This window comes from Orcinus orca, chromosome 8 (assembly GCF_937001465.1).
Source record: "Orcinus orca chromosome 8, mOrcOrc1.1, whole genome shotgun sequence".
NCBI lineage: Eukaryota > Metazoa > Chordata > Mammalia > Artiodactyla > Delphinidae > Orcinus > Orcinus orca.
In genome coordinates this window covers 70,358,782-70,385,138 of record NC_064566.1, presented here as the reverse complement: position 1 = coordinate 70,385,138, position 26,357 = coordinate 70,358,782, and the positions used below count along the sequence as shown (strand labels likewise).

At 45.4% G+C, this 26,357-nt stretch overlaps 1 protein-coding gene across 13 annotated transcripts in view; it reads right to left on the bottom strand.

The window, feature by feature from the left end:
- AMOTL1 (angiomotin like 1) overlaps positions 1 to 26,357 on the bottom strand; it is a 170,667-nt gene that overhangs the window by 23,050 nt on the left and 121,260 nt on the right. For all 13 annotated transcript variants that reach the window (XM_049714142.1, XM_049714139.1, XM_049714140.1 and 10 more), the window contains 3 exons: positions 22,842 to 22,986; positions 21,558 to 21,647; positions 1,746 to 1,891 (listed from right to left, as the gene is read on the bottom strand). In XM_049714142.1, coding sequence (XP_049570099.1) covers positions 1,746 to 1,891; positions 21,558 to 21,647; positions 22,842 to 22,986 — 381 coding nt within the window. The remainder of the gene's footprint in view (positions 1 to 1,745; positions 1,892 to 21,557; positions 21,648 to 22,841; positions 22,987 to 26,357) is intronic.

Here is a 26,357-nt window from a genome sequence, read left to right as displayed (position 1 = left end):
CAAGGAGTATATAATGATGATGATGACTAGTAGTACCAGTAATTAATCGGCCAACATTTTGGAGGCACTACCATGCCAAGCTTTGTGCTTTATATGAAGTATCTCGTTGAATCCGCCCAATAACAATAGAAGGTAAACTCTTGTATATCTCCATTTAACAACTGAGAAAACTGAGGACTGAATAGGTTAGTGACTCACTCAAGGTCACACAGCTGATACACCACCCGTCTAACTCACGTGGTCTGCCTCTAGAGTCGAAGCCCTTAAGCACCATGGGAAGTTATGGTAAGCACTCAGTGTGAGCCATCCAAACTGAGTTAAGATCCTTCAAAAGAAACTTTAATAAGAACAAGGAGGGACACTGGAAGCCACACACACGAGACATTTTGGAGAAGTTACATACAGTCAACCAAACACAGATCCTATATAAATATAACGACAAGAAAAGACCCATAATGCTGATTATAAAGAACCTGTCTTCAAGGAGTTCACAACTTTTGCTTTAACAGAAATATTAAAATTAAAATATTTCAAAATTATCACTTTCCTTCGCTCCATACATGGAGATGGAGCCTTGATAAGTGCCCTCAGAATAACTTCTGGCCTCCCTTCCTCAAAGCAGACCTCCTGTCCTTCAGGGGTCAAGGTCACTTTCTGTAGCAGATAGTTTCCTATTTAATGAGTTGCTTGCTGGTGACAAGGAAGAGACTCTGGGGCTGTTGCCTGGGATCCTCATGCTAGTATTAAAACTGTACATAGGACTTGTGGGGTTTAACGGGACAGGTTGAATGGACAAGACCCCACTGACTTAACAATCTTCCCCTTTAGCTGCATTAGCCTTGAAGTTGAAGTTTGCTGAGACACCCAAGCCACCTGGCGCCAGGAGATGTTTCCTGAAGGGACAGCTTTTTATTGTCGACAACAACAGCAACAGCAGTTGGATTAATAATAGTGCTGTTTCCTGCGAGCCAAGCACCAACTCGGTCCTGGTGGAGAATATCTTGGTCGTGCCGCTCTGTGACTTGGAGTTTCTACTCTCCACCGTGGGTCTGCTCGGCCCAGCCTCACCACACACAGCGGATACAACAGGCTCCCCTGTGCTGCTGTGTCTCCAGCCCGGATCCCCTAGCCGGCACCTCAGGAGTGGTCATTCTACTTCCCCAGTCAGGCTTAAAGGAAAAGTCTACTTCTTAAAACTTCATCTAAAGGCTGGATTTCATCAGAAACCACTAAACCCATCACGCTCGAGCGGCATCAACGTTTCCTGGATCGGGGGGTCATTACCTGGCCAAGCTAACTTCTGAAAATTGGAGACAGGTTTGCTGAACACCACCCCAATCCCACCGCATCAGAAGACTTGGCCTTTTTTATGCAATCGAGAGCCCAGAGACACAGCACTTGAACTGTTAACTGAGTCTCTTTTCTCCACAGGCACAGTGGTTCCCAGTCCTTCCATTTATGTTCAGCCTTGGACAACTGCCAGCCAGTGGGCAGCAGCCTGGGTTTAAGGCTGAGACTGAACCCTTTGCTGATGGTTATTCACGTCTGCCTCTCATCCTCTGCCCGGCTCTGGGGTGGATAAATTCTGTTTTTATTCGTTTTTATTTGGGAGGTCACCTACATCGCTCCCCTGACTCAGCTCCCTTGGAGTTGGCTCTGGTTAAAGTTGCTGGGTTAGGAAACGGAAACGGAGGCCCTCGGGGCTCTGTGCACTGCACCCCACCCCCCGCCCCCCGCAGGCTCACCTCCTCTTCCAGCTTGATGACCCTGGCCTGGGCGTTGCTCAGAGCCTGGTCCAGGATCTCGATGTGTCTCCGGTGGTCCTCACTCGCGGTCCGCACTGCCGCTAACTCCATTTCTAACTTCTCCTTTTCCTTCAAGAATTCTTTGTCTAGAAGGGAGATGGGAACAAAACGACCTCTATCAGAAGGCACTCACCCTCTGGGCTCATTGCCAGTCTACATCTGGCAAGGATTAAAAGTAAGAAAAGCATACAGAAAGTAGAGGGTTGAATTACTGCCTTTGCTCCCTATTCATAGTGGTGGTGTTTGTGAAGCAAGGATTTTCTCAAAAACCACTGTCGGGCTTCCCTGGTGGCGCAGTGGTGGGGAGTCTGCCTGCCAATGCAGGGGACGTGGGTTCGCGCCCTGGTCTGGGAAGATCCCACCTGCCGCGGGGCAACTGGGCCCGTGAGCCACAATTACTGAGCCTGCGTGTCTGGACCCTGTGCTCCGCAGCAAGAGAGGCCGCGATAGTGAGAGGCCCACGCACTGCGATGAAGAGCGGCCCCCGCTTGCCACAACTAGAGAAAGCCCTCGCACAGAAACGAAGACCCAACACAGCCATAAATAAATAAATTAATTAATTAAAAAAAAAAACCCACTGTCAACTATAGGTATAGTCCAGGTCACGGTTCCAGAGATGAACGGCACAAAAAGAACCAGTGACCCTGTGTTCTCAGGGACTCACTTCTGTACAACATTTACTTTAAGGCTTCAAATTAACCTTGGACCTATGATTTTCTTTCAGGCTCACAAGCTCTCCAGCTTCTACCTTCCAAACCAGTGATGGAAAGGCAGGCAATACTAACGATGATACTAACGGTCTCATTCATAGAGAAATAAACCAAGGTGCAGAAGGTTAAGCTTTCGGTCTGAGGCCAGGCGGTAGAGGGGAGCTTCAACCCGGGCCTCCTATCTCTGTCTGGGTCCTCGTGCATATGACCTGGCCTCACCTCTTCTCTTAGTTCTGCTCAAGAGAAGAAAGACAAAGTGCTCTGGATGTGGGGAAACAGCTGTCCTCTCATTCAGTGACACTGTAGCTGACGGTGATCACTGTCACTCTGCACATGGAGAGGAAAGGCTGCCTCACAGTGGCTTCCACACAGCTCTCCTATAGACTTATCCACCAATTTACTTAAGCAGGCAGGGCCCACGCTGTCATGAGATCAGTATCATTTACTGAAAACATTTCTCCTGTTACAGAAACAATGCAGGCATGCCTCAGAGATGTTGCGGGTTCCGTTCCAGACCACCGTAGTAAAGCAAGTCACATGATTTTTTTTGGTTTCCCAGTGTATATAAAAGTTATGTTTACACTATACCGTAGTCTATTAAATGTGCGATAATAGCATTATGTCTAAAAAACAATGTATGTACCTTAATTAAAAAATACTTTATTGCTAAAAAATGCCAAAACAATGAAAACAGTAACATCAAAGATCACTGATCACATATCACCATGACAAGTATAATAATAATGAAAAAGTCTGAGATACTGTGAGAATTACCAAAACATAACATAGACACATGGAGTAGCTGCTATTGGAAAAATGGCGCCAAGAGACTTGCTCCATGCACGGTAGCCACAGACCTTTAATTTGTAAAAGATGCAATAAAACAAAGCATAATAAAATAAGGTATGCCTGTATATTTTATTTTTAAGGTAATTTAGAATATTTAGATATGTTGATTATAATATGGGAAAACTCGAATGGACTTACTGTGTAAGATTAAGGGATTGGTCAAATAAACTACAGTAAACCCTACAATAGAATAGGATGCACCCATTAAAGCTAAGTAAGAGAATATTAGTGATGAGGAAAAAAATCGTCATTGTTGAAAAACGGTGGTTACAAAACCCTATGCACACTCTTCCAAATTTGTAGAAAACAGGGTGTATAATTATAAGGGTAAGGGCAACAACAACAGTTAGAAATTGATTTCTCTGTGCCCACACCACTCAGATGCCTCATACTGGTTACCTAGTCCTCCTGGCAAACCAAACTGAAACACCAAGAACCAAAGTCTGCGAGCTATACGAGCATGTGACAGTGGTTTCACTCATTCATGATTTCCTTGTATAGCCATTCATTCATTTAGCGAAGAGTCATCAAACATTAAGGACCAGCCTTATGGGCACTGAAGCAATAGAAAGAACGCTGCCCGTAAGGAGCGGGGGGAAAATGTGGTTTTGAATACAGAGCAAAGACACTTTAAGGCTGCCAATACTCAATAAACAACTCGCAATTTTAAAGCCGGAAGGGATCATAGGAAACACCCCTATCCAGTTCTGCCCCCTTTGTTTTACGGGTGAGGAAAGGAAAGCCCAGGAGCAAAGGCACTCATCCAAGGTGCCCCGCCAGCTGGGGCAGAGCCAGGGCCGGATTCCGGGTCTCCTGATGGCCACTACAACGTCCTTCCCGCTGGACGGCACTGCCCTTGCTTTGTGAGCTTATGTTGACGGGAACAGGGTGCAACGGAAAAGCTTCGGAACGAACAGAATGAAGGAGCAGACTTGTACAGCGAGCATTGGCTGTGATGCCTAGAAATAATGGCGCCTCTCGGAAACACAACGAGGCCACCGGGATGCTGACCCAGAAGAGAGCATTACTTCTGGGCTCTTAGACCCCACTGCAATGACCAACTGCCCTCCCCGCTTCTCCCTTTCAGTGGCATGAAATGCTGCCTCCGAAACTTCCTTCCCAGTGCATGGAGAACGGGCACGCAAGAGGCCTAAACAAATGGGCCAGGAGCAACCCACTGGCTCTGGGGCCCACCATCCACTGCCACCAGGGCGGACCAGAGCATTTCACGCTTTCTGTGCAAAATTACTGACATTTGAGCACTAGCTCCCTGGGTTTGGACAACATCTGAACAGGCATGGTGCCCACTGCCCTCGTCCAAGCTCTGGAGGGCACCCGGGACTTAGTTACTCAGTGGGCAGGGCTGGGAATGAACCACCGACTTCAGAGCTTCTACCTGCTTGTCAACCTAAGCTTAACAGTTCTTGTCTTTGTTGAGGGCAGTCAAGGACACATTAATTTTGGCCAGAGGCAAAGTCTAGAGGCCAAAACCAGAGCTGCTTGCAGTTTTCAAATTGATGGTCATAATTATTGCCGTGTCACAATGACAAACATTTGGATTTCTGAATTAACGAATACCCCTCCCCTCCAACACACATGCGCGGGCACACACACACACACACACACACACACACACACACACACGCATCCAACAGCTGCTATTCCCTTGATAGGCAGTATCATATTGTGGATAGAGAATGGACTTTAGCATCAGAAAGAACTGGGTTTAAATCCTAGGTTCACCACTTTCCAGCTCTGAGGCTTTGGGTACGGTATAACCTCTTTGAGTCTCAGCTCCCTCATCTATCAAACGGGAAAGATAACATTTAGACCATGGTGTTGTTGTGATGACTCTGTTGACGGAGATGATGCATATAAAGTATAAAAGGGCCTAAACATCTAAGACTTTACCTGTTTAGGTCATTATTGATGCCCTGAGCCTAGAACATTGTCTGACTCAATAAATATTGTCGAATGAATGAGGGAATGAATGAATGAATCTCTACTGTGTGCCAAGTTCATTGCTGATGGTATAAGAAATGGCAGCTCTTGTTAGCGTTTAGCATTTGGCATCCTTGGGGTCTCCTGACAGCCTTTGTTATGCAGCAGTCCACTCTACCTCTGAAGCCACCACTCATCAGATGGCCGGTACGGACCCTGACGTCTCTGGTTCCCTTCTCTGCCCAGGCTCCCTGAACCTCACAGGGCGCACATCAGGACCAAGATGTGGGTATCAGACAAAGACTCCATCCATTAACTCTGGAATGCTTTTCAGGTCTCTGGAATTCATGGGTCCAAACATCTTTGTCCTAAGTTTGGTGACTTTAGACCTCAGGCTGAAGCAGTATCAGTTAGTGTCACTCACACTGGCTCAGAACTCCTTGTCCGTGGACAGGAAGCAGTGTTCTCGATGGCAAAGTTTTAAAAACCGATGTTCATGACAATTGTGATAATAACAAAATATGCTCATGTCTATTGAATGGGTACTGTGTTCCAGGAACGGTGCCTTATATTATCCCCTTTAATTCCTCCATTTATATTATTTCCTTTAAGTTTACTCTATGAGGTAGGCGCTATTATTATTTCCGTCTTCCAGTGGAGGAACATGACCTTAAGAAAGGATAAGTAACGTGTCCACAGAAGTGATGCCCGTGAGTGGGAGAGCGAGAACCGGCATCGGCCTCTCTCTAATGCATGTTCACAGGCACGGCGCTATACTGCCTCTGCTGTGCAAGCGTGCGGGGATGAAGACCCACAGAATAACAGAAGCAGGGGGCGTGGGAGAGCGCCATTGTAACACAGCTCATTGTGGCACAAATTTAAGTATGTCACAGATCATATCATGTATCTCAAAATACAGCAATTAATCCTCATGTGTATCCCTTTGCAAATATTAATTAATTAAGCATCTGCTACATGGAGGCATCACAGAGTACTAGATAAAAGCATGGATCTAGGGCTTCCCTGGGGGCGCAGTGGTTGAGAGTCTGCCTACCGATGCAGGGGACACGAGTTCGTGCCCTGAACCGGGAAGATCCCACATGCCGCGGAGCGGCTGGGCCCGTGAGCCATGGCCGCTGAGCCTGCACGTTCGGAGCCTGTGCTCCGCAACGGGAGAGGCCACTACAGTGAGAGGCCCGCGTACCGCAAAAAAAAAAACAACAAAAAAAAAGCATGGATCTAGAATCAAGCTTCCCAGGTTCATATCCAGCTCTACCACTTATGGTTTTGTGACATGAAGTAAACGGACGTCTTTGTGCTTCAGTTTTCTTGCCTTTAATGCGAGGATCACAATAGTACCCACTTCAAAGTGCATAAAGTACCCAGTAAATGTCAACTATGATAATGCCAAGGGTATTGTTGCTGTCGAAAAACTGTGATAAATCCTTGGGCTACATGGTGCATAGGACGGAGCATTCTGCTCTCAGCCAGGTGGGAAGAGTGTCAGGGACACAGGCAAAGGCAACGTGACCAGCTGCTCCAACTGATGCTTGCGCAGGGACTGTGACAACGCAGGAAGGACCCCTACCTCAGGCCAGGGTGTGAGGAGGAGGTGGTGTCCAGGCAGTGAGCCTATGTGGTGGGGGTCACCGTGCCCCTTAACTCCCTGGAGACATGGGAACTGGGTGTGTCAGAACCACTGGAAAAAGTTCTCTCTTGGGAGATGCCAAGGGTGAGTCCCATGAGCGAAACCACCTCACAGGGAAGTCCTTTCAGTCTGTTTACTAGCTAAGCCCCCTTGGGATGGATCTCAAGAAAGATCAGCCTCACACTGAACTTTTGGCTGTGCTCCAATGTATATACTGAGAATTCCTAGAACAGGCAAGTTGACACAAGGGAACTCTTGCCCAGCGTGGTCTGTTTACTCAGTGGATATGAATTACCCTCAACTGTGTGGAGCAGGGCATTGTTTAGCTTGATGGCTCCGGTCCCATTTACACAGAGGATGTCTGCTCGCACACAGTTTATTCTGGAAACCACAGCGATGGCATGGGCTTTGTAGCCAGGCCAACCTGGTGTGATCCTGGCACCTTCACATACTGGTTCACCTTGGACACGTGACTTCCCCTCTCCAGACTCCATCTCCTCAGATGGAACTAACAAGACCTATTTTGCAGGACTCTTATGAGGATGAAAACGATGACCTGTAAAATACCTACTACGGGGCTTGGCACATAACAGATACTTAATAAACAGCAAGAGCTAAGACACATGACACCCAGGCACTGTGCCTTCAGTTTTACAACAGAACCTCATTTCCTGAATCCTTATATCAACTCCACTTGACAACTGAAAAATCGGAAGCAAGATGAGCTATGATACTTGCAACAGGTCAAATGGTAGTCGCTTTTGTGCCTCTACCCCTAGGTTAGTCTCTTTGCTTGAAAAAGAGCAGAAGTGGATGGAAGTGAGAACTGGGCCCAGAATTTAAAGATGCTCCCCTTCCATCTTACCCTTCTTTGCCAGCTCTGCGTAAGCTCTGAAGTGGACAGTCTGGTGAAAGAGTTTCTGCAATTACTATCTGAGCACTAAGCTTGACTGCTAGCTGAACCATTGGGTGGTGGACCCCAGTAACCTCTGTTGAGAAACAGGTGGAGCACGGGCGTGGGGTCTGGCAGTGGAGGTGTCAGGGCACCGTGCACTGCGCTGCTAGTTTTTAATGCAGTGCTCCAACTTATGGCTGGAGCTCATGGCGAGGTGCAAAGCTGTAACCTGGCCCTTCTCAAGGAGGAATTAATTTTCTAGGCCTTTCCTGATATAATGGGTTTTTGATGAGTTTTTCCCTAAGCCCAATATAGCTGGAGGGACAGAGGAGTCTGGTTGCCACCAGTTTGACCAAGGGGGTGACTAATTCACTAGAGTGCTTAGAAGGCATTTCAAACATTTGGAGAAAGAGAGGTCTTTCTCCAAATAGCATATCACCTATATGTGGAATGCAAAAAAATGATACGAAATAGACTCACAGACATAGAAAACAGACTTATGGTTACCAAAGGGGGTAGTAAGGAGGAGATAAATTAGGAGTTTGGGATTAACAGATACACATGACTATATATAGATAGCCAACAAGGACCTACTGTACAGCACAGGGATCTGTACTCAATATCTTGTAATAACCTATAATAAAAAAGAATCTGAAAAGGACAAAAACTGAACCACCTTGCTGTACACCTGAAACTAACACAAAATTGTAAATTAACTATACTTCAATTAAAAAAAAAAGAGGTAAGTGTGTCCTCACCTGGAGTAGACAGCTTTCTCAGTGGCTGCCCAGACAGCACTCCACTTGGAAGCATGTCTACTATACTCCTCCCTTCACAGGGCTAAGTTCTGAGCAGCCCATCTGCATCACAAAACCCTGCTCACCCTCCCCTACCCACCACTCCCATTTGACAGGATCAAACCTGAAGGGCCCTGTGACCCAAGCAGAGTCACTTACAGTCTCTGGTCTGGGACCGTGTGAGGGGGAGCCTCTGGGCGAGAGGGGGATGCTGACACAGAGAGGCAGCCCAGCTCTGAGGCTAGTGAGCACGTCCCACGTGTGCACTAGAGAAACAGAGCAAGCACACGGTGGAGAGTGAAGACTCAAGCAGATGGACATGGAGAGGTGGATGAGCGTCCACGGTGAGAAGGAGAGCGGGAAACAGAGCCACACGGACCAACACTGAGCCCCCCAAAACCATCTGCCCCTTGATTCTCACAAACAGGCCAGCCCAGGCCCCCCGCCCCTGGCCCCTGCAAGGCCTGCATACACGTCCTGCCTGGGGCCTCCTTCACACACAAAGATACTTCTTTAAAAAAAAAAAAAAAATTCCTCTTATCTGGGCCTAAGCTAGCCCAGTTGGATTTTTCTTTTTGTAACCAAAAGATCACTAAGACACTCTCTGTTGTTTCTTTACACCTCTATTCCCGTCTCCACCAAGAAAGGACTTGATAGTAATGCCTTAGGACAAGGCTGACCAACACTAATGGCACTGACTCTGGTAACTAGTCACTTCACCATGCTGATAAAATGGACTCCCTCTTCTGAAAAGATGTCTGAATAATTACTTGCCATATTATCTCTTCCTAAAATGTTTCCTCCTGTTTCTTCTTCCTCAGGATTCTTTGGCCCTGAGTTCCATATCCCGGCACCATATCTTATAATTCTGAGCAGCTGCTGGAGCCTATTCCGAGGGTCAGCTATGATTTATGGGGTAACTGAAGTCAGATCCTCTTCGAAGTCCTTTTTTTTTTTTTTTTTGCGGTACGTGGGCCTCTCACTGTTGTGGCCTCTCCCGTTGCGGAGCACAGGCTCCGGACGCGCAGGCTCAGCGGCCGTGGCTCACGGGCCCAGCCGCTCCGCGGCATGTGGGATCTTCCGGGACCGGGGCACGAACCCGTGTCCCCCGCATCGGCAGGCGGACTCTCAACCACTGCGCCACCAGGAAAGCCCAGAAGTACTTTCTTCTGAGGTTGTGGGAGTGGAAAGACAATAGGAAGGTATTCCAACTACTTCACTATCCGCAAAGCTATTTAGGTTCATTCTGCCTCAAAGACATGCTACCCTTGGAAGCTCATTCTTATATCCGCCCTCACCCCTTCACCCGGTTTGAGTGTCAAACTGACAAACCCGGAAAGAGATCCCCAAAATATAATCCAAACAGAGCACTGTTCACATCGTGTAAGAGTGATCTGTTCACATGAGGTTTATCTGATACGAAACAACACAAGAGATGACACCTTTAAAAGCCACACTCATTCATTCGGAAATGAAAAAGCGATAGAATACAAAGCTGACCCCATAACGCCCCTGGTTTGGCTTTTTGTTATCTTTTAAAAATTTGCTGATAAAGTTTCTCAGGTAAGGAAGCTCGTTATTTCAGGAAAGGGTGTTGGGCCCTCTGCCTTCCCTGTATGCATGTGCAAGTTGCCATGGTTCCAGGCAACGGGAGACAAGGGTTGTGAGTGGGCGACTAAATAGGTCTGTTAACAAACACAGGGACACTCCAGCCAGGGCTTGTTTTTAAATGGCTGAGAGTGAACTGTTTTAAAACGAATTGTGTAACAAAGAAAATTAAGAAGGGGAGTTCAACCAGACTCTGTTCTGCAGAGCCCTGGGAGAGAGAAGGATGGGGAGAGAGGAGAAAAGGGATGCCGTGGGCCAAGTAGGAAGGAGGAGGCTTCTGACAAACACACCCCTGTCTCGACCAGAAATCTGTTCGGGTTTCGTGCGTTTTACGTACTGGGCTTCCAGATACGCTTCCTTTTAAACAAGAGCTCTGAGTTTGAAAGCCAGTGGTTCAGACACTACAAGAGAAACACAGATTTGTGGAAATGGCTATTGCTAAAATGTAGGGAAGACATTTTTTTTGAGAAATGAATCAGTACGAGAAAGTGAGGCAAAGACTGAAGTGTGAAGGATTTATTCAATCTTTGTTGCCCCAAGTTAAAAGGAAAAGAGAAACTTTCCCTTTTACAAAGTATTATGGCAGCAAAATTACTCTAACATGCAAATTAGTTTCCCAGGCCCACCCTAAAGGCTACACACTGCACGAAGCTTTTCTGATTCCTTCAGTAGAACAGATCTCTCCTGTACGGGAGAACCTGCACACGTACACTTTGCTGGGGGAAGGTAGTTCTTTCACGAGTCTTTATACCATATTCTGCTTGTACTCCAGGTACAGTGGCTGATGTCCGTCTGACTTATCCTTCCTACTGGGCTTACTTCATAATGTGTCTAAACCCCTCTATCTTTGTAGGACTTTAGGAATCTAAGATAGCGTGTTTCGTATGCGAAGAAAGAAATATGACAAGTTTAGGCAACAGTCACCGAATAAGAGGATCCTGTCAATACAAGATCAAATTCTAACTGGATATTTAAAATAAAATTCAAAAATGATCCTTTTCAGATGCTTATCACTGGAAAGTAACGAAGCCGAACCACAAAATCTTCTAGTAATCTAATGCAGGAAAACAACACATTTTGGTCTTAACATACTTAATTTATCTATTGCTCTTTAATATCCAGGAAGTGAGTTTAATACCCCAAAGTGCTACTTTTTGTAGCACCAAATGTAAAATATCTCAGGTATGATTTGGTAAAATATTTATTTGAATACCAGTAAAAGCTCTCTTAATATAACTTTTTCTAATCTACTCATTCTTCATATTGCATTTTTTTTTTTTTTTTTTTTTTTGCGGTACGCGGGCCTCTCACTGTTGTGGCCTCTCCCGTTGGCGGAGCACAGGCTCCGGACGCGCAGGCTCAGCAGCCACGGCTCACGGGCCCAGCCGCTCCGCGGCATGTGGGATCTTCCCGGTTCAGGGCACGAACTCGTGTCCCCTGCATCGGCAGGCGGATTCTCAACCACTGCGCCACCAGGGAAGCCCCATATTGCATTTTTATTTTAGAAACTATACTTATACACCCAGGTATAAATCATAGGTATTTTTTTACCTGCCTAGATTTATACATATGTAGCCTGCAAACTCACTTGACTGAATATACACCCATTCATCCAGCTCAGCTTCCACATGTACTGTTCAACCTTCTACTTTATTTTTTTTTAACTTGAAGTAAAAATGTACTGCTACTTCTGTGTCACTGCAGACAGCGTAACAACAAATTAAGCAATGAGTTAAAAATACCACATAAATACAGGATGCACAGGGCATTTGATTTTGACTATACACCTACGCGTGAATCGATTAACAACTAAACCTGATAACTTACACTTTCTATAACCTCCACAGAAGTCCTTTTTTGCTTTCTCTTTTCTTAATACAAAAAGGTAAGTAACATACACGTCTATTTCCAGGTATGACAAAGTAAGACCCTACCAGACAATCTGGCTGCCCCTGCAGAAAACAGCCATGAAGCCTGGATATAATGCAGAGAGCAATGACCTGACAGGAGTGAAAAGTGAGGCAGGCCGACAGATGGCGTGAGAGGCCACTCACTGCAGAGGACAGAGCTGCACCTGTGCTGGGGCTGGACTGTGGCCATTGTCACATTTCATGGCACTGTACACTTAAAATGTGTACACTTTATTGTGTGTACATATAGGTATATATTATATACCTATATTTGGTTTAATTAGGGCATTATTATAATATGTATGATAAAATGATGCTTTCTAAATGCACCCTTTGAAGGGCAGATATGGCTTAACGCCAAAACCCGGCTGAAAGATAGAAGTTGATGCTGAGGAAATCGTTATATCTGGGACAGAAGGGACTCAATCTACGACTGACCAGGGAGAAAGAAATGCATCACCTGCAATTATATGTTCTCCCTTCCTTAACTTCTGCGACCCCTCCCATTGTCATTTTTGTAACTTGCTTTGAGCAGATCCTTTTATTCTTCTTCTTTCTACCAAACCACAGTCTTTGTCGGCAAGAAGAAAATTAGTAGCAGATGCAAGCTTATTTTTAATGGTCCAAGACCAAATTTTCTGAACTTAAAGCAAACACTTCGTCCTGTCAAAGTTCTTGGATTCCATTAAGATACAACTGTATGTTCTCCCTCCAATTCATGAACCAAAAATAATTTCAAAAACTAATTGTAAGAAACTATACCACAGGGTTACTCATTGTGTTCTGCTAATTTTTTATTCTTATCATCCAGAGAACAAAGAGTTTAATTCCATAGACATTTTGAGAAAACTTTTAAGAGTCTAAACTCTATGCTGGTCTCGACAGTTTTTTTTGTTTTTGTATCTGTAGTGGATTACCCAGCAAGGCCTTTTATTATAACTGGCTCTGGTTCAAAGACAGATGTAGAAGTCAGAAGCACAGAATGTTCATTCCAGTAGTTAGCACTCATTTGAGATGGCTTGAATACATTATTATGAAGTCATATTACTGGGCTAAATAATTTGCAGTAAGACTTCTAGTACAAGAATTATTTACGTTCGCTTACTAAGGCTGAATTCCTCTCTGGGTAAAAATGTGAAATCTTTCATCACCCCCAGAGCCAAAAGAGATGACCTTTGGAGAAGGGGAAGGAGAAAACAAGAAAAAGGAGGTGTTCTTGTCATGGTCTTGCATTAAGCACCCAGGGGCCCTTGGACAAATCATCTGATCATCCTTGGTCACAGTTTCTTCTTTAACGAAGCATGGAGGCCATGCTAAACGAGCTCTAAAATCACGGGGAGTCCAACCCTGCCACCTCTTCCCACCTCCCTGGTACACAGGAAGTGGCTCTCCAGAGTCAGGATGCCCTGGGTTCAAAACCTGTCTTCTCCACTTACCTGCCTGTATGACCATGAACAAGTTACTTAACCTTCCTGTGCCCCAGTTTCCTGATCTATTAAATACCTGTGACACCTCCCTCACAGGGCTGCTTGGAGGATGAACAGAGACGGTGTACCTACAGAGGTTAGCACAGTGCTTGGCCCACAGTAAGTGCTCAGTCCGTGGTGGCAGCTGTTACTGCCGTTAGATGACCTGAACCAGGACCTGAAGGCCAGATTACAAGGGAGCACCCCTGCAACTCCACCTGAAGATAAACTTTGAACCATCAGATCAACAGCCTCCGTAAACTCTGTCGCTCACAACGGCCATCAGATGGCCTTCTAAGGAGCTCTGGTTCAGAGGACATGTGTATTACTGGTAACCAGACTTGTGACCTTTCAGGTCCTTTCCAACCCTGATATATAAGATCTGTAGACATCATCTCACAGCAGGATGCTTATGGGAGGATTTACGGCCCTGCTGGGAGAGGCACCCCTGAGACCTCACTACCCAGGCAGTTACTAGCCGTGGCTAACCACAGGGCTGTCCTGCCCAGCCCTGTCTCCATCGTGAGCTAATTGTGGATCCCCACTGGGCTAACTAAGGTTTGTGACGGCATTTGTATGTGTCTCAGTTTATCTAATGTGAAATAATCACGCTCACCCGATTAGGAATTAAGTAAAAGATGACCGTGAAACTCTCCCAGGAAAGAAAATAACAGTTATATCCTGATTTATAAATTAGGACAATTTACAAAATAAGACCTAAATACTTCTGAAGTTCTTTATTTTCCATCCTCCTTTTGCTGGGGTTTCTTCTTTCCCTTTCTCTTCCATGACCAGTGCCTGGAGCAGAGGTTCACAGGCTATGCCCTGCAGGCCAAAGCCAGCCCACAGTCAGGCCACTTGTCCACAGCTCGTCTATGGCGGCTTTGGGGCTACAGGGACAGAGTTGAGTAGTTACGGCCCCCAAGCAGAGAATTATTTACATTCCGGCCCTTTACGGAAAGAGTTTGCTGACCTATGGCCTAGAACACTGCGCATTCATGGTAAGTAGCCAATAACCATTTTTGAATATGTGATAATGGTCATCATTTCATTCAACATCCAATAAATGTTTATTAAATGCTTCTAAGCACCAGGTACTGTGCCAGCTTCTGAAACACAGTGACCTGGGGCTACGATGGTGAAGATGAGGTCAGGGTCCATGCCCTCGTGGTGTGGACAGTTTAGTACGGGAAGAGAGCAAATGATCATCCAAACACTTCCTTATTTACAGTATGATGAGTGTTTACAAAGGGAACAGGGTACTGGCAGAGTATATAAAAGGAAGACCGGATCCTATCTCAGGCAGCCTTCTCTAACTTTGAGCCGAGACCTGAATGTGGATTTCTTGCCTCTGAACTGCCAGCGAAAGTGAGGGGTCCCTGAGGCCACATGAAATGCAAATGGGTTTCAGTCTGGTTTTCAGTCTGTGCTTCCTCCATCCATCCGTCCAGCTATGAGTGCAAGGAACACAGAGCGTAACGAAGTTCGAGACACTTGATCTTTCAATCCCCAAACAGGAATGCTAAGCAAATAAATAATTTAAAAACCAACAAGGTGAAAAATCATAAGTCAGGTTCACCTGTTAGACACTGGATATCGACACATGACCAAGAGACCCTTCTGCTATCGGCTCTGGTTTTTTAAGCACGGAAAATCGGTCTAAATTGAGGAACATTACTCTTCACACTTGGGAAGAAGATTTGATGGAACATAAACAGATGCCCTGCAGCCTGGGTGTGCAGCTGGTTGTCATGGAGGTTTGAAGTTTCTTGGTGCTGCCTGTCAAGGTTGATCAAGCGGCTTAAGCACTCCTATGCTCTGCCTTCCAAACCCAGCAAGGCTCGGCGGGCCACCCAGGCATTCTTTGGGAACACGGCCCATTGACCCCACCCTGAAAACTGGCAGGTCCTTTCAGAGAAGGTGGAGGGAGAATGCAAAGGAGCAGGAAGGAGTGCTGCAGAATAAATGCATGGTATAAAGTTTTCTTTGCATTTCCTATCATCGGTTAGCCCGAAGAGCTCTGCTGGCTCAATGGGGAGATTTATTCCTCTATTTCTTTAGAGGAAATGTAGGTACAGGGAGATTAAGCATCTAACTTCAGGTCACTGAACATGTCAGTGAGAGTCCAGGAACCAGAAGATGCGGTAACTGATCCAAGATTAGTTGCTTTAGCCCATGCCTACAAAACCTTTGCTTTCTAGAGAATTCTAGAAAGCACAGTCCTACTAAATATAGACGTCATCTAAAAGATCATCTCCTTCAAAAGAGAATCATTAATTTAGGGCAAGAAAATTTTCCTGGTTTAAGAGATGCACCTTGGCAGGCTTCGTGGACGATTCCTTCCCCTTTGCCCGGGAGCTGATCTGTGGTGTCTGGCATGATCTATGGATTGGTTAGTGTGAAAATATGGTCGGCTGCTACCAAAACTTTCATATACCATAACCAGCTCTCATCTCCAACATAACCACAGCAGAGTAAAGAGAAGGCGTCAGGGAACCAGAAGTCAACTATATTGTAGTATATAGCAGTCATTTTCATGAAAAAATACTACTGTTCCTCATAGTAGAAGATTTCCCTTACCGGGATATCTTCCTATTTGAAAAACCAAGGAAGGAAGGGAAGGGGGAAGGGGGAAGGGGGAAGGGGGAAGGGGGAAGGGGGAAGGGGGAAGGGGGAAGGGGGAAGGGGGAAGGGGGAAGGGGCAAGGGGGAAGGGGGAAGGGGGAAGGGGGAAGGGGGAAGGGGCAAGGGGGAAGGGGGAAGGGGGAAGGGGGAAGGGGGAAGGGGGAAGGGGGAAGGGGGAAGGGGGAAGGGGGAAGGGGGAAGGCAAAAAAAAAAAAAAAAAAAAAATCGAGCATTTTTAAGTTGCTTCTTCTTCTGAAGGTAGTTCATTAATAATTTCACCTAATATCTTGAAATAATTGAGCAAAACCAGAGGTAGCTCCCAACATGACTGGGAGACATTGAGCTAAAAAGAACGTTTTGATACTATGCACCATATGAGAATTTCAAGCCTGTTGTTACAGGGATTTCCCACTTTTACTCAGTCCCTCAGTAAACATTTATTAAGTGCCAGGTACATAAAGATCCAAAGGGTTTTAATGAGGGTTGGGGATGGATGTTGGTAAAGAATGCCTATAATTCTCTCATCTAGTGGAGGAGATCCATGCAAAGGAATGGTGCCCACAGAGAATGTAGGCAGAGTAGGTGCTTGTAGTAGGGGCTTCGCACTGAGTCAGGAGCTGCAAGCACCAGCAGGCCCACAGAGGAAGAAGAAGCCCAGTGCATCCACGTGTGACAACATCTAACCTCTCCTTCCTACTGAAGCCTGATAGAAACCCACAACATGATGTAATGAAACCCAATGAGGATTCAGAATAAGCTCCTTATGCTCTATGTAGGTCAACAGAATTAATGTTTATGTCATTGTAGTTTCTGCTTTGTGTTTCACACAAGCCCTTAGAGGAAACACAAAAACCAGAGGGATTTTCTTTTAGGAAATTATTTTTGTCTCTTTTATGTTCTACAAGAGACAGAAAATCAAAGTACCTAAGATAAAATTCAAGGGTAAGATGATGATTATAAGATACACTGAAAATGGCAAGTTACTATTATTTTTAATAGAGTGGTCCCACACTTTTTTTTGGTTCATTTTTAAACCCATGGGGATTATAAGGGAAAATCCTATGAATTAGTCTTGACTGATTTACACCCATTACTTACTAATTTAAACAAATGAATGCCCAAAACACCTTTTTTTCTTAGACAGGGACACTTAACAAAAGCCAGAATCTGACTTACATAGACTTCAGTTTAACCGAATATGCTGAATCCATGGGGCCTACAGAATCCTAACGGGGTGGTGGTGGGGAGATAAGTGATGGCCATCCTGTAACATGACTGCGTTTCATCCTGGAATAATACAAGTGTGCCAGAGCTAATCAGCTCCCCCTCCACTCAAGAATATAAGAAGATCATCTGTGCCAGTCTTGTTTCCCCACATCTAATATTTTATTTTTGGCTTTCTGACCAACTAGTGACGGAAACTCTGCAGTTACCAGTTTTCAGAAAGAAACAGTTAAAACGTTTCACTTATTGAGAAGACAGAGCTAAGAATGATGACAGACATTCCCGGGGCACTGCGTTTAGCGGACAGTGGCCTGTGTCTGGTGTGTGTGTGTGTGTGTGTGTGTGTACACAAGCACACACGCCTACATGTGACAAATAAGTGAATGGGAAAACTAGGAATCTCAGTAAGTTAAAAAAGCTAAAGGACCAAGAAGTCCCAGTTTCACTCAGCCAGATCGGAAAGGAAATTGGCTAGATGCCCTGTTTTTAAGGAGCAATTTGGCTGCAAACATATTTGGAAAAACAAATAAGTAAGACCAGAAAACACACGCACAAATTTTTGAATTCCTCCAAAGAGAAAAACACAACACCATGAGGTGATAGGGAAAAACACTCCTCAGAGCCATCAAATTCCTAGGCACTCCATTCAGCAAGATTTTTAATACAGACAAAGCTCACGTCCGAGAGGAGCACAATTATCGCCCTGTTGAATGTTCATTTCAACTTGTAGAGCTAAGTGGTAATGACCAAGGCAGTCCTTCCAGGCCTTCGTCAGGCTCCAACTAAAGAGCAGAATTTTGTTTCTTTAAAGAAAACCTACTCTGGGCAGCAGGGAAATTTAGAAATCATGCCAGGAAGGATGTTCCCCTTCCGTCAGCTGAGAGTTTACAGAAGTCCTCCCGACCGCTCATGCTGCAAGAGTGCCTTGGGCGCTCTTGGACCTGGACTCTAAGCTTCAACCTGAACACTGAGCAAAAAGGTCAAACATGTTATTATTCCCTTTCCTTCTAACTTTTCCACTGGCCAAGGTGGTTGTCAGGGGCTTCCCACCATAGCCTTAGCTTCTGGTAGGCGTGAGCCAGAGAAGTCACTACTATTTGCTATGCAGTCAGACCTGCCTTTCTCTTAGCCAAGCATTAGAATCTCAAAAGACTCATTTGAAAAGGATGGCTCCTCTCTCGAGTGCCCAATGTTTATAATTCTGATTACTAGGCACTGAAAAGTACTCTTACAATAGAGCTTCTAAAAAGCTATACAGATAACTGAACACATTAATAATTGCGAAGAGAGATAGTAATTTGTGCCTGCCATTCTGTGCCCACGTGCTAAAAGGAAAGTCTGACAGAGAGCACCACCCATCACCAGCCTCCAGGGTACGTCTGCACCTTTGTTATTACACCTGCTCACTTAGCTATGGGCATGAGATGACTCAACATGCTCAAACCTTCACTGGGGGCTTCCATGGTGGCGCAGTGGTTGAGAGTCCGCCTGCCGATGCAGGGGACACGGGTTCGTGCCCCGGTCCGAGAAGATCCCACATGCCATGGAGCGGCTGGGCCCGTGAGCCATGGCCGCTGAGCCTGAGCGTCCGGAGCCTGTGCTCCGCAACGGGAGAGGCCACAGCAGTGAGAGGCCCGCGTACCGCAAAAAAAAAAAAAAAAAAAAAAAAACCTTCACTGGTTACTTAATCCCAACTCCTCCTCCTCCTGCTGCTTTTTATTGGTAAAGGATGACCACACATCTAGTGGCTCTAGTTCACACTCTTTTCTCTCTCTCTCTCACTGTCCTTATTCAATTGGTCACCAAATCCTACTAATTTGTCACCTGTTTATCTGTCTCCTACCCTCCACTACTACTTCTGTCTTGGTTCAGGACCTCTACCTCTGTTGCCCAGATACTAAAATATCTGTTAACTAGTCTCCTTGTCTACAGGTTAGTTCTTCATGAATTTCTCTCCTCCTGTGCCTCCCTAATTGGCTTCTAAAATATAAGGCTTACAAACAATGAAATCATAAACATACTTGAAGAAAACATAGGTGAATATGTTTATAATTTTGGATTGGAAAAAGCATTTCTAAGTATGACATAAAACCTAGAAGGCATAAATACAGTCACTTGAAAAATCTTCTGTAAGATAAAGAACACTATATTCAAAGATAAAAAAACAACTGGGGAAAATATCTGCACTATATTTGGCAGGGGACATGCTAATTTCCTTCATATACAAAGAGTTCTTCCAACTCACTAAGAAAAAAACCTATTGTAAATTTGAAATAACATCTCAAGTCCATCTCTTGGCTACACCAGGAGACAAGAAGCTAATGCAAATAATTGTAAAGCTGTGAGGAAGGCACAACATGTCCTGAAAAGACCAGGTACTGAAAAATTGGTTAGATATCACTGCTAGCAAACCTGCTTCAAATGTCCTGCCAAGATGCAATTACATTACATGTCAACACTAAGGCACATTTCAGCAGTTGAAAAATGCCCCTGGACTCTCTTGTTTACGCCTCTGGAACACAGCAGCGTATGTTTGCACAGAACAAATCATTCCCTGTAAAGCTGGAAGGGCCTCTTTGCCTACGTTATTGATGTGTTAGCTTTGAGCCAGAAGGTTAAAATCTTTGAGAACATTTCCGAACTCACACGACACCAAAACCTATTAGTCCGTTAGCACAGCCTAGGCTGAGAGGTTACAGCAAATGCCCATCAGATGAAACTCGCTGACATTTCCATTTTGACCCAAACTAAGTGACAAAATAATATCCCCTGACAAGAAGGCAGAGTATCAGCAAAGTGACGTCACTGACATAACTGCCACAAAGATACTTACTCTACCTAAGCACACGATCACCCAAAATTAAGGTGTCAAAATCAAGTGCAAATAGTACAGATGACTCATTTTTCAAATGAAAGCTCAGATGAAATGGTAAATCTACTGCACCCACGAGAAGAAATAACTTTTGTTAGGAAAGTGGATAATTCAAGACGTTGATAGATATAGCTCTGTATGTGAGGCTGGAGCACGGGCCAATTCACCTACCTGCAAGACTGCAAAGGAATCTGATGCAAAAGCCCAAGGCTGTATTAGTGTCCATTTGCCAAAACAGAATTTAAAAAATGAAGCTGAGACTCAAAATGGAATGCAATCATGAGTAAATCTGGGAAAAACAAAGGAGCTTAACCCCAGCAAATAGTACTGGAAATTAGAAAGTTTAACCAATTGTTTCCCAGCCTTGAAAAGGTAGAGCTGCGTTGAGCGACCCAAGCATCAGAATACCACCATTATACAATGGATGGCCAGAGTCTGAACACAGGACTTTTTGTTGTTCAAACTGTCTTTAGTGTGTGAGCACTTAACTCACAATGTTGTTGAGAATCATGACAGAGAAATGAATTCAGTTTTCTAAACAGTTTCCCGAAAAAGCCAGTTGGATTTTTACATTTCTGACTTGGACAATGAATGAACGTGCAGAAATTCGAAACTTAATCGATGGTTTCTCAAAACCCACTTGCTTCTATCGTTTGTCTCTGGTGAAACTAATAGAACATTCTCCCAATAAATCTTGAGGCACAGGAAGCCATTTTATTCCTGGCTGAAATGGGCCCAACGGTTCGCAAGCGAGTGTCACCTACTGAGACGCGTGCTGGGAACATTTAGGTGGCTTCATGATGCCAGGGGCAGCCAGTCCAGAACTGCTCAACCTAGGCACACACAGAATGTGACAAAAGAGCAAATCCCACCACAGGCTTCCTTCCCTTTCCATGGGGAAAGAGAACTTTGCCTTAGACCAAGTGGCGAGTGCCAGTAAATACTCTATAATACCCATGGAGGGTATTAGGGAGAAACAGAAACTGTAGGTAAGGAGGTCGGAATAAACATTACTGAAATTAACACATCAACCTAGGCTTTGTCTCTGGCAGACCTAGGAGGGTCTCATCTTCGGCCTACAGCTTATATGTTAAATCAACAAACAAAAAGCAAGTGGCACAAAACTTACTTAAAACTAACAGGGTTCTTTCCTCAGGCCCCCAGTTTTTAAAACTACACAGTTGGGATAGGTAAGCATGGAGACTCACTCTGGGAAGCGTAAAGCCCCTCAGCCGCTCTGTCTTCGTGTCCGTCATACTCCCTGCTGGACAGCTGCCTGTTGGCAGTCTCCAGTCGATCTGTGCACAGAGAGGAAACGATTACAAAGAAATGCACTTGCATTTAAGTGATCCTCCGACAGGCAAATGACCTGGGTGCTGAGAGCTGGGTAGGGAGAGATGCCCAGGGAGGAGCCCCAAATTGAACAACTCTTGGGCGGGGGGGAACAAGACGCTCCAGAACATCAAAAAGAAAAGTCCTCAGACGCCACGCTGTGCCTTTATGCAATTTAATGCCAAGGTGTGCACCGGTGGCAGGCAGCGAAGAACAGGTTCCTGCAAGGCCAGCAGAGTCCTCGAAAAGGGGTTGAGTTCCCTTGGCCTCAAACCCAGCCCTCGTCTAAACTTGACCATCAGCCCTCTGTAGCTGGGAAGCAAAAAATTAAAAATAACAATTAAATAAATACCAGGAAGCAAGTCAAGATGACCTGATGGATGAAGATTCTACTCAGTGAGTTCTAGGTTTGCTCATGCCATTTGGTCAATCTTCGTCTACTCAATTAAATAATTCAGCCTAACAAGTCTTTATTGAGCTTACATAATACCCAAGACTAAAGGGTTTGCAGTAATTAAAAAAAAAAAAAAGGTAGGTTCCAGCTACAGACTGCCAGTACACTGAGTCTTTTGACACGAGGGAACTGAAAAATGGCTTGGCTGACTGAAAGTGAAGTATAATTTCATGGGTCAGATCATTCTGCATGTTGGAGGTTGCCAAGGTCCTGTAACAGGGGGCCCCTAGCTTTCAGGAAGTTGATATATATCTACTCTTTTCACAACCGTGGGCTTTTTTTTCCTCCAAGAGGGACATGTGTCTAACTCTGCCTTCTACACTATACACCAAGCAAGTGTTAACTGTTGGCTTTCAAAGAATGCAACTAAATGCCTCAGCTTGATGTGACAAGGGGTGTGCAGGGAACATTGGTCTTTTCAGACATTCCCATTCACAACACGAGTCTTGTTAAGTACTTTTAAAGCAAGAAGGAGCTGCACACATACTCCCTCCCTGTCAGGGACTCGTGTATAGAGGTTGTCACTTCTCAGGCTCAGTGCTGCAACCTACAACCTACAACGTGAAAAGAACACTTCTGCTCTCTGGTGCCCCTTTCCCAGAGGCTTGGGATTTACAAGGTTATGTAACATAACTTGGGCCTGAAGTCTGGCTGTCAGCAACACGGGGCGTTTAGGGTAGAGAAAACATGAGTGAACTTGACATGCCTCGGAGGTCTCTGTTGAAATCATGGAGCCTTCGAATCTCGCCTTCGAGTTTGTTTCTCATCGCCTTGTCCAGCGACTCTCGCTTGGTGGTAGACTTGACCAGGCTCTCATAGGCTTCCGAGATTCTCTGAAGTTCTTTTTCAAACTGAAAGAAAGAAGCAGCACGAAAGTGAGACTTCTGACATTCCCACCCGTGCCTTAGCTATGCTGATTCTTGGATGCTCCAGTTGTGAAGGCTGTATCTTCAATGCAGCCTTTCTGTGTCTTAAGTTTGTCCACCAAATCCTGCAACCGACTTCACCACCCCCCCATCTGTCTCCCAGCACCATGTTAGGATCCTGTGAATTACAGACTCACAAGTCTGGTGGGACCATCTGATGTCACCTGGTAATAGTCTCTTGGTACAAATATCAGGAAGGGGTGAATTTAAACATAACTTAGGACTTCCCTGGTGGCGCAGTGGTTAAGAATCCACCTGCCAATGCAGGGGACACGGGTTTGAGCTCTGGTCCGGGAAGATCCCAATTGGTGCAGAGCAACTAAGCCCACGAGCCACAACTACTGAGCCACGTGCCACAACTACTGAAGCCCACGCGCCTAGAGCCTGTGCTCCGCAACAAGAGAAGCCACCACAATGAGAAGTCCACGTGCTGCAATGAAGAGTAGTCCCCGCTTGATGCAACTAGAGGAAGCCCGTGCGCAGCAACAAAGACCAAACACAGCCAAAAAATAAAATAAAATATAATGTTTAAAAAATAATAAACATAAAATAAACATAAACTGCTTATATTAAGTATGGCAATTTACAACTATCATTATTTTTCCTAGTTAATGTGAGGAAAATATTAAAGTACAGGAAAACTAAAGGATCACAAGTAGAACCCTAATTTCCTGACTCCAAGTACAGTGCTCTCCTGAGACCCTCCTACCCATCCCCAAAGGAACATAAAATCCACACGAAGAGAGGTTTCATCGCTTAGCCTGTTATCCCTTTGTCTATGAAATTATCTATATAAAGGACTAATGGATTTGTATCTAACTGTAAACCATAGAAAACCTCTTTATATGTGGGAGTTGGAAGACATGGGATAAAAACCAATATATATATATATATTTTTTTGTATTTCACGAAATCAAGAGCTGTAACTGGGAGAGCCTTTAATCTACGACATATATAAATCTATAACAAGTAGCTATAACTGATATAAAAGGAGTCTAACATAACAGCACATTTTATAGTAGAAATTAATAAATCCCATTTTATTGTTGTATAACATAAATGCAGGAGAAAAGGTAAAGAGTACCTGCAAACTTGGCTACCAAAAGTTGGAATCAGAGGCAAAGTGGCAGGGTTGAGAACACTAGCGCCTCTCCCTGGGCACCAAGAGAACTGCACCGTGTTTTGGTCCCTCCATGGAGAGCTATGTCACCATAAGGCAGACACCCCGACTGCCGGAACTCCAATTGCCCAGATCAAAAAGTCCCTGCTGAGACTCCTATAAGTAATACATACCCTGACAGATACCTATTGCACACTTACTATGTGTCTGGGTGCCAAGGAAACGGATATAAGACAATTCCTGATCTTTAGGGTCTCACAGCCTAGAGCTGGCCTGTATGCAGATACATACGCTTCTACAGTGCAATGTGACAAGGGGTGTGGTGATTTAATGCTATGGTAGCCTAGAGACAAAGTTATTAATTTGGCAGGGGTGAGAAGGGGTTTCTTTAAAAAAGATTTCAGAGAAAATGCCATTTAAAATGAGTCCTGAGGGATGAACAGGAATTTGCCAAGCAGAAAAGAAAAGGCCAAAGGGCTTTGGCATTCTCTGCAGAAAACAGGGAATGACCCAAGACAGAGAGCCACGAAGGAAAGTGCATGTCTCTGACACGACAGGTCATCTGGGGATGACAGCAAGGGGCAAGTGGCCATAAGGAAGGACTTTATGGGCATAGGTAATTGTTGGGGTGTAGGGGGAGAGTTTGGGCAGGGGAGAGCAGCATAAATTGCACCTGAGGTTTTATGGAGATCATATTAAAGCACGGGGTTGCAGGGTGGGTGTAGGGAGGGAAGGCAGGAGAAAGGAGTCCAGGCAAGAAGCGAACATAAACAGTTTAATGACAGGACAAGGGCATGAACCCAGATAACTAAAAGGACAAATTCCAAAGACACTGAAGAGTAGAATCAACAGGTCTCCGTGACTGGTCTGGACGGTAAGGGAGAAAGAAATCACAGACATTCATAGCTTAGAAGACAGAGTAACAAGACTTAACCAAGATAAATGATAAGAGAAACAGGTTTACCTAAACCAAAAGTCTGGTTTTGGAGACACCATGTCTGAAGAGCCTGCAGAACAGTTAGCAGGAAAGAGACGGGTCTGAAAGTCAGGTGGGCAGTTGTTTCACTGCGCGTAGATGACAGACGAAGTCACAGAGTGAGACCACTTAGGGAGATCAACAGAAGATCAGAGGGCCAAGGGTGGGAGCGTTGACACTGCAGGAGAAGGCGAGGCAGGAGAACCCAGGAGAGAGAGACTGATGCCAGGGGTGCCATTGCAGCCAGGAACCCAGAAACTTAAAGAAGGAGACTGGATGTGGTCAATGCCCCAGAGGTTACAGACGAAGCCAAGACACATCTGAGGGCTTCCCTGGTGGCGCAGTGGTTGAGAGTCCGCCTGCCGATGCAGGGGACACGGGTTCGTGCTCCGGTCCGGGAAGATCCCACATGCCGCGGAGCGGCTGGGCCCGTGAGCCATGGCCGCTGAGCCTGCGCGTCCGGAGTCTGTGCTCCGCAACGGGAGAGGCCACAGCAGTGAGAGGCCCGCGTACCGCAAAAAAAAAAAAAAAAAAAAAAGACACATCTGAGAAGCGGTGGGTGAAGAGGCTGGAGGGCATCAGGCCTTCTGCTCAGTGGCCTCCAACCAGGGAGGGGCCCAACGCCAAGGCTCCCTTCGGCACCAGGAGATGTTCCCAAAGGCCTCCTCATAGCAGAGTTGGTTGTTCCACAGTCCCGTCATTTCTACAAAGCCCTTCTATCTCTTGCAAAGATATCATGAATGATTGGTCATGTGGCAGCAGAAAGAACAGCATGTCCTGAATCCTGTTCACAGTCCTACCGCAAATTATGCTCCTTCCTTTTAATGTTGTTTTCAAAACAGATGGCTCCAAACCATACCACCATTTCTACACTAATTCCATCTGTAAAAGGTGGCCTTGGTTTTTGGACAGTTGGACCATCCCCATCTAGACCGAAGGCATCACCTAGTCCCCAAGGAAGCTGAGGGCACCAAAAACCCTGAGGTGTCGACCCTGAGACAGTGCTCGTGCTGCAAGCCCAGGGCAACTAGGATGCCTTCCGCAACTAGGCCACCCATAGGAACTTCCCTCCATCTGATTTCACGTACTTTCATCTGTTGTATTCACCTGACTCGAATTCTCATGCATTTTGTGTCTCTGATTTGACTGTCAGTTACTTGAGGGCAGAAACAGTCCCTACAGCCCCAGACCTGTGCCTTC